Source organism: Amphiura filiformis, chromosome 2 (genome assembly GCF_039555335.1).
Source record: "Amphiura filiformis chromosome 2, Afil_fr2py, whole genome shotgun sequence".
Classification (NCBI taxonomy): Eukaryota; Metazoa; Echinodermata; class Ophiuroidea; order Amphilepidida; family Amphiuridae; genus Amphiura; species Amphiura filiformis.
The window spans coordinates 81,245,874-81,259,111 of record NC_092629.1 but is presented as its reverse complement, the minus strand read 5'-3'; the positions used below and the strand labels follow the sequence as shown (position 1 = coordinate 81,259,111).

General features: G+C 38.0%; 1 protein-coding gene across 1 annotated transcript; it reads right to left on the bottom strand.

The window, feature by feature from the left end:
- Positions 1-10,609: 10,609 nt before the first annotated feature.
- LOC140143846 (uncharacterized) lies at positions 10,610-11,158 on the bottom strand. Its single transcript, XM_072165661.1, has one exon. The coding sequence runs from the start codon at positions 11,156-11,158 to the stop codon at positions 10,610-10,612; it is 549 nt and encodes a 182-aa protein (XP_072021762.1).
- Between the last annotated feature and the right edge of the window lie 2,080 nt (positions 11,159-13,238).

The following is a 13,238-nucleotide window of genomic DNA, read 5'->3' as shown; positions in this document are numbered from 1 at the left end:
AGAACTACTAAGAAGAGAAAACGAGTCTTTTGTGGAAAAGTTAATAATACGTTATGTGTCACTGACTTCGCTAATTATTAATTGAACGATTTTATGGGATAATTTATAATATATATTTAATAGTTGCAAGGCGTCCACGCTTTATTGAATATCGGGGTCATCGGTTCCATTCTACCTGCATATTGCTCTTTCCTATTAGTGTCACGCAGTAACTATGACCAGCAAGTTTTAAAACTATTTTTTGCAATTATTCTTTTGTTCTTCAGGACATCGAGTATCTATAAATTCTGCAATTACGCTTCGCAGTGTAAGAGATTATCCGTAGTGTAAGAAATTTCTGTCGATCATTCATGTAATTATTTCATGTAAGCTAATCCTAACCCCTATTCGTCGTAATTCTTATAAAATATTATGTCCCTGCGTGATGCTCGGCTTTATCAAGTGTATATAGCGCCCGTAACACGATCGGCGAGCTTATACACACATTGTAAGCGCTAGAATAAAATAGCATTTTTTTTTTCGATTTACCTCATTTGTTTGGCTCGAAATTAAAAGGGGACAATGTGATCAGTGAAAACTAATTTAAATAGGAATGTATTCTTTATGCAAATCACAGGTTATTGCTTTAAAGTTGTGAAAGCTGTGATGTAGTGTCTTACGATATTTAGCTATAATTTGTTTGCTTTATAGAACCACCAGAAATATAATGGCTTATTAGTGTAGTCACCAGAGGGGGTTCCCATGCACCGAGTGCTTTTTTTTCTAACTTACATTTTTGTAATCCTGAAGGTGTCTAGTAAATGAATTTTGATGTTCCCAAAATTAAATATTGTCCCATGGGGTTCATTTGGCGGCCATCTTGGATTCCGACAAAATTCAATGAAATTGACATAACTTTTGAACTAGACATCATAGGAAGACAAATGACCCCATTTTCGGGATAATGTGGACATGAGCAATCAATTAAAAGGGTTATTTTTATGATTTAAACATGTTGGATACATTAAAATGCAAAATATTATGTCCCATGCCGTTCATTTGGCGGCCATCTTGGATTCTGACAAAATTCAATGAAATTGACATAACTTTTGAACTAGACATCATAGGAAGACAAATGACCCCATTTTTCGGGATAATGTGGACATGAGCAATCAATTAAAAGGGTTATTTTCATGATTTAAACATGTTGGATACATTAAAATGCAAAATATTACTAAAAATAGTATCTTCAAGGCATACTCGTCTGTATAATACGAGCTCTTTTTGGTACATTGAGAAGGATATTTTGCTGTTATTGATTTATTTACTATTTTCTCTTCTAGGTGCATGACTTAACTTATTATTAGCTAGAACTGGTGTTAGTGAACTAAAAATCGTAGCATAGTAATAGTGAAGTGGTGGATAATCATGCCAAAACGCAAGGGTGATAAAGGTACCGAGTCAGACTCACTGCAGAAACGTCCACCTGTAAATTGTATTTTACATGTGAGTGGTATTGAGCATCTAGATTATACGCCGCTCAGTAAAGTAAGGGGCTCCGCCACTGACAAGCTGGCTCAGCTACATGACATTTGCGACAAAAGACACATTGAACCTCTTGACTCACCCTATCGCATGGATGATGTCTGTAATCACATTCCGGAGAGTCTTGCTGGTGCAGATTTATATAGAAACAATTGGATATCATCGAGGCTGCTACCAAAACTTTACTGAAAATCAATATCGTTTGAAATGTAGTGCAGGAACTAATGAATCTTCAACATAACAATCCTCTCGTAACCGTAAATTACAATTATCAACTGTCATGCGACTGTTCCCTCCAGAATGTATCTTTTTAGAGTTTAGTTTTTTTAGAAATTAAAGTGTCTGGAAAGACTGAGAGACGCATCAAATTCCCAGTATTCAAGGACAAATACGGAGCATTTAAGGAGCCTACTTGGAAACAGATTGAGCCTCGGGCACTAGAACTATGACTACATCGTCTACATAGCATGGTGCTAGGTGAGGACCTCTTTGCAAGAGAGGCGAATGAGAAGCTGAAGGTCCTACTTGAGAACCACGTTATCCATGACTCGATCACCTATGCTAAATTTCAAAGGGTATATCACCAACAACCTGGTCTACAGCGGCAGCATCTCTGTCGCAGACGCGGTGACTGGAAACTACCAAAGCACATACTGCTCTGCACTATCATCCGGCACCTCTACAGAAGCAAACAACTCGCCACTATTCTCAGTAAGCTGGATATAACTGTGACACTGAGACATAACTTCGCCTTGGAACTTGAGACAGTGCTGGCCAAGGATCTTGATGAGGTTTCCACATCCCTTACTCCGCATATCATTACCGGCGAGGGAAAGGATGTGTTTCATCTCGAATGGGACAATCTAAACAAAACAATGACAAATATTTGTGGGCCAAACGTGGTGAACAGCACTGGTGGGATAATGATACAAGATGTGAAACCCGGGTTTGATACCATTACTAACCAGGATCGGACTCTCCCTCTCTACGAGCGTAGATATACCCGAGACCATGGCTTCTGTTCATATCTGTAGTCAAGTCGGGCCCAAATTTCCTGAGGGAACCGTGTTCACTCCGCCCATGAAATAGCGAAATGTACTCAACATGCATCTCAAAGAATATCGTGTCTGGTCATTTACACGGGAGGCAGTAGGGAGAAGCAGCCTGTCCCAGGGTTTGGTGGCTTCCTCTCAGCTACCGGTGTGAAACCCCAAAGAAAGTCAACTATCGACTATTTCACCCATATCCATCACCCCTTCACCATCCAAGTGGGTCAGGAGTATGTCCTTGTCTTCATATGTGACATACTTCACAAGCATGGTAAAAGTGGAGGGGTCCTGTAAAGCGAGGTCGAGGGTCTCACGAGGAGTACATGTCTGTACCAGATTCAGCAAGGTCTTGGGGTTAGTGACCTCAACGTTCTCCTCCTCAATGAATCGCTCAATTAACAAGCGCTTCACCGACTGTTTAGAGGCAGAACAGTGCTTTTGCATATGTCTTCCCTGTCAATACACTACGTAGGCAGCCACTGGTAATGATATCAGCCACCAAACCCTGGGACAGGTTGCTTCTCTCAATAGCTTCCACAGATGTGAACAGGGAGCGCGTAGAGAGGGAGAGTTCGATCCTGGTTAGTGGTATCAAACCCGGGTTTCACATCTTGTATAATTATCACAACAGTGCTGTTCACAACATTCTAGCTATTGATATTCGTCATTGTTTTGTTTAGATTGTCCCATACAAGATGAAACACGTCGTTTCCCTTGCTGGTAATGATCTGCGGAGTATTATGTGGAAACCTTATCAAGAGCCTTGGCCATCACTGTCTCTAGTTCCTAAGGCGAAGTTGCATGTCTCACAGTGACCCAGCTTACTGAAGATATAGTGGTGAGTTCTTTGCTTCCATAGAGGTGCCCGATACTAGTGCAGCATGTGCTTTGGTAGTTTGGTAGAAGAAACATGGCCACATCCTTATACTTATCTTTGAACCCCAGCTTATATGAATAAGTCACCGCGTCTGCGACAGAGATGATGGCGCCGTAGACCAGGTTGTAGGTGATATAGCCTTTGTCACCCGGATAAAACTTGGCAAAGGTGATCGAGTCATGAATATCATGGTTCTCAAGTCGGACCTTCAGCTTGTCACTTCTGTACTCTGGATTGGGGAAGCCACTTCTTTCAAACTCTTGTATGATTGTACAGAAGACTCAGCGATGTAAGTAACATAACCTCCTTCTGCCCAGTAATTCGGTCTTGAATGAAATCAAGGACAACAGTGAATGCCAGCAGATGTGCAGCAGCTTTACGATCCTGCTATGTTTCAATTGTCGCTTTCGCTTCATCACGCAGGTAAGTTGTGTACTTCGTGTTGAAAGAATCGCGACAGGAATAGTGGAAATTCGCCTCTCTTGCAAACAGGTCCTCACCTTGCACCATGCTATGTAGACGAAGTAGTCCTAGTTCTAGTGCCCGAGGCTCAATCTGTTTCCAATTAGGCTCCTTAAATGCTCCGTCTTTGTCCTTGAATGCTGGGAATTTGATGCATCTCTCAGTCTTTCCAGACACTTCATTTCCAGTCTTTCATTTCTAGTCAAAAGATACATTCTGGAGGGAACAGTCGCATGACAGTTGATAATTGTAATTTACGGTTACGAGAGGATTGTGATGTTGACGATTCATTAGTTCCTGCACTACATGTCAAACGATATTGATTTTCAGTAAAGTTTTGGTAGCAGCCTCGATGATATCCAATTGTTTCTATATAAATCTGCACCAGCAAGACTCTCCGGAATGTGATTACCGACATCATCCATGTGATAGGGTGAATCATGAGGTTCAATGTGTCTTTTGTCGCAAATGTCATGTAGCTGAGCCAGCTTGTCAGTGGCGGAGCCCCTTACTTTACTGAGCGGCGTATAATCTAGATGCTCAATACCACTCACATGTAAAATACAATTTACAGGTGGACGTTTCTGCAGTGAGTCTGACTCGGTACCTTTATCACCCTTGCGTTTTGGCATGATTATCCACCACTTCACTATTACTATGCTACGATTTTTAGTTCACTAACACCAGTTCTAGCTAATAATAAGTTAAGTCATGCACCTAGAAGAGAAAATAGTAAATAAATCAATAACATCAAAATATCCTTCTCAATGTACCAAAAGAGCTCCTATTATATACAGACGAGTATGCCTTGAAGATACTATTTGTAGTAATATTTTGCATTTTAATGTATCCAACATGAAAATAACCCTTTTATTGATTGCTCATGTCCACATTATCCCGAAAAATGGGGTCATTTGTCTTCCTATGATGTCTAGTTCAAAAGTTATGTCAATTTCATTGAATTTTGTCGGAATCCAAGATGGCCGCCAAATGAACGCCATGGGACATAATAATTATTTTGCATTTTAATGTATCCAACATGTTTAAATCGTGAAAATAAACCTTTTAATTGATTGCTCATGTCCACATTATCCCGAAAATGGGGTCATTTGTCTTCCTATGATGTCTAGTTCAAAAGTTATGTCAATTTCATTGAATTTTGTCGGAATCCAAGATGGCCGCCAAATGAACGCCATGGGACATAATAATTATTTTGCATTTTAATGTATCCAACATGTTTAAATCGTGAAAATAAACCTTTTAATTGATTGCTCATGTCCACATTATCCCGAAAATGGGGTCATTTGTCTTCCTATGATGTCTAGTTCAAAAGTTATGTCAATTTAATTGAATTTTGTCGGAATCCAAGATGGCCGCCAAATGAACGCCATGGGACATAATACTTTGCATTTTAATGTATCCAACATGTTTAAATCATGAAAATAAACCTTTTAATTGATTGCTCATGTCCACATTATCCCGAAAAATTGGGTCATTTGTCTTCCTATGATGTCTAGTTCAAAAGTTATGTCAATTTAATTGAATTTTGTCGGAATCCAAGATGGCCGCCAAATGAACCCCATGGGACAATATTTAATTTTGGGAACATCAAAATTCATTTACTAGACACCTTCAGGATTACAAAAATGTAAGTTAGAAAAAAAAGCACTCGGTGCATGGGAACCCCCTCTGGTGACTACACTATATTCTTGTATGGTAGGTATAGGGATATAACGTATCTTAATCTTATATACATTTGAGCACAAGTAGTTCTGTAATGGCAGTAATGTTGTTTTAAAAACGTTGTTAATGTAGCAAATCCAATATTTTTAAAATAAAATTAAAAGCAACAACTTATTTGCTGCTGATGTTGATGTTCAAAATGGGAGTAAATTTCAAAAATGGAGCAGAGCTGGGGCCTTTTGAAATTTTCTGATTTCTTTCTGTTTGTAACGTTTTAATATTAGGCGAACAAATGAGTTCATGAAAATCAGTTTGAATTTGATTCAACAAATAAATAATAATAATAATAATAATAATAATAATAATAATAATAATAATAATAATAATAATAATAATAATAATAATAATAACTTGAACAATTTGAAAGATTACAATGATGAAAACAAAAGCATTATTGTGATCAAACAAATTAAACAGAAATACAATAAGATGAAATAACCCTAGAATTACGAGAGGGTTCAACCCACGAGGGGGGTTCAAAACGCACGCGTTTACGCCCAAATGACCTAAGCCAATTGTACATCCTTTGGGCTTATTTTAGTTTTAAAATTTTTATTTACACCAGCACCTTACCCGGGAGTATGACCGGCCATCACAGATGACCATAGAGAAGAGGGAGGTGGTGAGGCCCAATGATGTTCATTTCGCTCTTGTGAAATTATTCCAGGAGCTACTGACTGACTTAATACTTGTTAGTTAGGTGACAATAGTTATTTCCTTTTATATTTAGTGTGATAAAATGGCTGCATGGTGCGCATCTACAACCTTGCTTTGTTCTCCCTACCTAACCCCTCTTTCTCCTGCATGCCCTTGCCTTTAGCCTGCATGCTACTTACCCTTTGCTTGCTTTGCTATTCTTACTATATACAATAAGGTTGAAGGCACAGGAGGCATTATTGTAGATCCATCCTTTTGGCTTATCTTAGTGATAACATTTTTACACCAGCACTCGGCCGGGTAGGACCGGCCATCACAGATGACCATAGAGGAGAGGGAGGTGGTGAGGCCCAATGACCATTATTTGGAAAATTAGAAAAAGATTCTATTCTATTTTTTTCTTTCAGAATAACGTTTTTAAGGGCGTACTACACCCCTGTGTTAAATTTGTGACTATTTTTGCATTTTTCTCAAAAAATAATAACACACTGGTAACAAAAGTTATGTATATTATTGGGGCAAGGAATCCAGTTACTACACTGAAATGTCAGTGACTCAAGACAAGCGGTTCAGTATATATGATAGGAAATGAGGTACATCCTTGCGGTACCTTATTTCTTATCATAAATAACGAACCGCTTGTATTGGATCGCTGAAATTCCAGTGTAGTAACTGGATTCCTTGCCCCTATAATATACATAACTTTTGTTACCACTGTGTTATTAGATTTTGAGAAACATGCAAAAATAGACACAAATTTATCGAGGGGTGTAGTACCCCCTTAAACAGCGTACTTCAATTATATTTATAAATGCGCTTTTATAAATACGCACGTGACCTACTCCGTGCTGCCATAACAGCTTGTAGGCAGTAACTCTTAAAGTCTCTACATAGCGGGTGGTCTTCCAATACATTTGAATGCACAGGTGGAACAGTATGAGACTACTGTGCAGTAATATTGTCTATTTTGTTCAACTTTGTGGTTATATTGTAAACGTTTCCGTCGTTGAATATTTTTTTCCGTCGTCAAATACTTTCAAAATGTTGCTTTTGATAACATAATTACAAATGAGGAATCCCCCTATGTGTTATTATTTTGCTATTCAATTAATACTTTAATTTGATGATATTTATCTAGAGTTCCTATCCTTTTCTGTATAGTGGTCAATGCATGAGGGTTTAGTCACGCCTGCTGGTCTTGGTATGTCGTGCCCATGAGTCACGTGATTTATAAAAAAGCGCATTTATAAATGTAACCGAAGTACACTGTTAAAGAGTCTATTTTCAGTTTTAGAACATGTATGAAGTGATTAAAAAAAATGAAATATCCATACACCTATTTAAGTTTTTTATTTAACTAATTGTACATGTTTTTGGCTGTAAATTAAACCATATGGAGGCTACGGGTTTATACCTCAAATACACAATTAAATTGCGCTGTACGTCAAGCGATGCAGTGTCCATTCAGTGTCCTTCATCAAATCCAGCTATGGTTTAAATAGTTTGGAAATTAAAAGTGGCGGATGAAGAATACAGCGGCTAAAGAGCGGATGAGAATGATTATATTATTCCGACGGTAACAGGATGGTGTTGAACACGTCATTATAAACTTCACTGAACGACGTGTTTTGGTTGCAGTTTAATGAACACTTTGAAGCTGTTTAAAGCCATAATCTTATAATATGATATTATTGGTTAATTTTTTTCAAACCTGATTTTTTGGTATATTAATGTTTACAAATGTTTACAACTTGCACCTAAATGGAATCAGTCAAATTTGTTGTGTTCGTAGGTCAACAGAGCAAAGTTCGACATAAAGTCATAATTCATCAAATTATGAATTTATGTCCTCCTATAGAACCACATCTTAAACGGCCAAAATAACCAGTAGGGTTTCTTTCATTTTACCTTATTATTACAGCTCAAAATGGACAGAATCCCTTCTCAATAATTATAGGTTAATAATTAACTACGCATTAGTTATTCGGAGGGCATTGTGAAAAATCTAAACATTTTGCCTTTGGAACCGAGGGATATTCCGAGGTCCAAAGCAAAATGTTTAGATTTTTCACAATGCCCGACAAATAACTGATGCAAAGTTATTAACCGAATTCATAACCGTCATTTTTAACTCACCACTCAACCAAATCTTAAGATTTTATTCTCTGAAATTTGTTGAAATAAACAAGTTCTATCAAAACGTATATTTTGCCCTTAAAAAAGTCGAACAGGCTAAAACGGACTTACCAATTTCAGCACTGCGCAATCACGCTATGTGCAAATATGGTAGTTGCGTGCGCGTGAAGTGTTCCGGCGCAACAGATGCGCACACGCGGAAGTCATTGCACCGCGTAAGCATACGCGGAGGTCATTGATGGATATCAATAACCTCCGCGCCGGTACACCGCGGTGTGCGTAAATCATCTAACGACCAATTTGATTGGGACGCACATATGGCGTGATACGCGAAGGTTATGAATTATAGGTTAATAACTGCGCATTAGTTATTTGGAGGGCATTGTGAAAAATCTAAACATTTTGCCTTTGGAACCGAGGGATATTCCGAGGTCCAAAGCAAAATGTTTAGATTTTTCACAATGCCCGACAAATAACTGATGCAAAGTTATTAACCGAATTCACAACCGTCACTTTTAACTTATCACTCAACCAAATCTCAAGATTCCGAAATTTGTTGAAATAAACAATTTTTATCAAAACTTATATTTCGCCCTTCAAAAAGTCGAACAAGCTAAAACGGACTTACCAATTACAGCACTGCGCAATCACGCCATGTGCAAATATGGTAGTTGCGTGCGAGTGTAGAGTTCCGGCGCAACAGATGCGCACTACGCGGAAGTAATTGTACCGCGTAAGCATACGCGGAGGTCATTGATGGATATTCATAACCTCATTAATAAACGCGATGCGTGCGATCCAATCATATTTTATTATTTGTGAAAACGCGAACGCAAATCGAGGTCACTGACCGCAAAATGCGTAATTGTTCCAATGTCGCACACAATTGACTTCTGCGTGCGCCGTATTGTGCGTCCAACGAACTGCGCGCGCGCTGGCTGCCGTATTTGGATTGCGCGCTACCATATTTGCACAGATTCTGATACGCACTTTTGTTATTGGTCGTTTTGTTTTAGCCTGATCGATTTTAGGAAAGGGAAGATGTAAAAATTGTTTTTTTTAACAAACTTTTGAGGAAAATTTTGTGTTATTATGTAAAGTTAAAAGTTAAAAGATCACAGTGACGGTTATGAATGAGGTTAATAACTTTGCATCGGTTATATGTCGGGCATTGTGAAAAATACCTCCAAATAACCGATGCGCAGTTATTAACCTCTAATCAATAACCTCCGCGCCGGTGTGCGTATATCATCTAACGAGCAATTTAATTGTGACGCACATATGGCGTAATACGCGGAGGTTATGAATTATTACTAGTATTATTTCAGCATTTTGAGTATAGAATAACATATGTTGAAAATTTGAAAGAAATTGTACATTTCGGCTTTAAGTTACTTGTTTGGTTATAGGTCTTGGTTAAAAATACCACCAGACCTTCCGCCTTTATTTTTCTTACTGTACAATATCGAAGGAAAATATCCATGATGATTATACGAAAGGAAAATACAATATAATAACCCCATTAAACAATTGCGATATATATTTTTCATTAGCTATTTCCCAGCAAACATAAAACGTTTTCGACATCATTTGCAAAAGATTAGAAAAGGTTGCCAGAAAATGTTTAAATGTCGGGTTATATAAAGGACTTATAAGGGGTATAAAACGTTTTCATAACATTAAAAAACATTTGTTGATAATCTACTGCAAATGTTCTAATATAATGTTATTTAAGTGTTGACAAAATATTTGGCAAAAAATGTTTGCAAAAGATATTTCACAATTATAACATTTTGAAAACATTTTTAAAATATTGTTGTAGTGTGTTTTCATACAAAACGGTTTAAAACGTTTCCATGACCTTTATATAACCCGACATTTAATGTCATTAAAACGTTTCTGTCTAAACCAAAACCCACTGTATAACATAAGATTGATAAAGGGTTTTTTTCAGATCCAATAAAATGATACAACTCACTCAGAAATATTTCAATTCCTATCAGGAATCTTGTTCACTCTGGTACTGGTGTTTCTAGATGTTTTTAGCACCGGCAACACTTCTGTCTGGTTTTGATGACGTCACCAAACTTTCTTGTTGCCGAGTATTTATGAATTTCTGAAGCGGATGCTTTTCGTTGTGACCGGGTGAAGCTTTTGGCGCTTACTTTTCGCTTTCTGACTTGTGTTCTGTTAATCTTGTCTCAAACAAGCGGCCTGTTTCCACGATGTAAGTTTTGGGGCAGTTCTGACAGGGTATCTCGTAGATCACTTCTGCTGATTGTAATGGGTCGCGCTTGTCTTTCGGGTGAACTAACACGTTACGTATCGTGCGGTGGGGTTTCATACTGGTGGAAAAGCCATGTTTTTTAAAAACTCTGGAAACCCTCTCGGAGAGTCCCTCCACATATGGGACGACCACAAGACCTTTACTCCTCTCCTTGCTGTCTTTGGGGGGCTTTTTCTTGGGTTTCGGATGCTCTTTGTCCGCTTTAACTTTGTTAATGGACCACTCAGGGTAACCGCATCTAGCGAGGGCTTGTTTTATGTGCGACTCCTCATTCTTCCGGTCTTCCGTCTCAGTCACAATGGTGTCCTTTCTATCAAGCAGAGTTCTTACAACGCCTAGCTTCCGATGTAGTGGGTGGTGAGAATTGAATTGCAAGTAATTGATCGGTATGAGTTGGTTTGCGATAAATACAACGAAAAGCATCCGCTTCAGAAATTCACAAATCTGCCATTGCCGAACTTGTTGCCAACCAAAACCACGTAATTGGGTGGGAGGAGGCTCAGGTTATTGATCAAGAATCCGACAAAACTACACGCTGGCTAAAGGAAGCAATCTGGATCAGGAGTAGAGGAAAAGACACTATGAATAAAGACGAGGGGGCCTACCGACTGGACAAAATTTATGACCAGGTCATAAATACTCGGCAACAAGAAAGTTTGGTGACGTCATCAAAACCAGACAGAAGTGTTGCCGGTGCTAAAAACATCTAGAAACACCAGTACCAGAGTGAACAAGATTCTTGATAGGAATTGAAATATTTCTGAGTGAGTTGTATCATTTTATTGGATCTGAAAAAGAACCTTTATCAATCTTATGAACTATGAACGATCGTGATGAATCTGTTTCAAGAACCACTGTATAACATTTTTGTGTTTGCTGGGTTGCAATACTTAAGTAGTGCACCACGCGTATTGTAATTTATCTATAACAACTAGATATTTTTTCATAATGGGTTATTCCAGTTGAATAAAAAATATTAAAATACATTACATTAATCTCCCTCACAAGGGGAACATGCAGATATATGAAGATATATATTTTCTTTAGCTATTTGCAATAATTATGTTGTACACCACGCGTATTGTAATTTATCTAAAACAACTGGATATTTTTCATAATGGGTTATTCCAGTTGAATAAAAAATATTAAAATACATTACCTTAATCTCCCACAAGGGGAACATGCAGAATATCAAATAGAATCAGCTATTTAGGTAACCCTTAAGGTTAGCCGAGAGTTTTTCATGCGCTTGATTTCAGAGGGGCGTAAGTTCATAACAGAAACAGCCATGCAGAAAATGAACAAGCGTACCGGGACGTAGGCCTACTTACAATAGAATATCGATCCACGGTCAAGACATGAAAAGGCTATGAAACTCGTGCCCGGAGCTCGGATGCCAGGGTGGCACAAGCCGTTTTCGGCAATTTTCACAAGGATTTTATAAATTTTAAAATTGATTGGGGGCACTTCGTCAAGCTACGCCCTGGAAAATGTGTTGATTTTGAATTTATAGCCTTGATATCTTTGATGAAATCAATGCTGCTTTTCCCCTGATTACAATGTAAGGGTAGGCAACAACAACAATATCAAAAAGCAATTATTTGTAAATCGAATTTGGGATGAAAATCAACAAGACAGACTTAGCAGGCCTACAAATTTCTGAATTATATAAAGTGAAAAACAATCAATCACGATTCACTGCACTCAGCGAATCAATCAAATAAAACTAAAAAGAAAGGAGCAAGAAAGAATAAAGAAATAGTGAAAAAGAGAAAAGAAGAGAAAGAAAGAGTCTTCCGTCTCAGTCACAATGGTGTCCTTTCTATCAAGCAGAGTTCTTACAACGCCTAGCTTCCGATGTAGTGGGTGGTGAGAATTGAATTGCAAGTATTGATCGGTATGAGTTGGTTTGCGATAAATACAACGAAAAGCATCCGCTTCAGAAATTCACAAATCTGCCATTGCCGAACATGTTGCCAACCAAAACCACGTAATTGGGTGGGAGGAGGCTCAGGTTATTGATCAAGAATCCGACAAAACTACACGCTGGCTAAAGGAAGCAATCTGGATCAGGAGTAGAGGAAAAGACACTATGAATAAAGACGAGGGGGCCTACCGACTGGACAAAATTTATGACCAGGTCATAAATACTCGGCAACAAGAAAGTTTGGTGACGTCTTCAAAACCAGACAGAAGTGTTGCCGGTGCTAAAAACATCTAGAAACACCAGTACCAGAGTGAACAAGATTCTTGATAGGAATTGAAATATTTCTGAGTGAGTTGTATCATTTTATTGGATCTGAAAAAGAACCTTTATCAATCTTATGAACTATGAACGATCCTGATGAATCTGTTTCAAGAACCACTGTATAACATTTTTGTGTTTGCTGGGTTGCAATACTTAAGTAGTGCACCACGCGTATTGTAATTTATCTATAACAACTAGATATTTTTTCATAATGGGTTATTCCAGTTGAATAAAAAATATTAAAATACATTACAT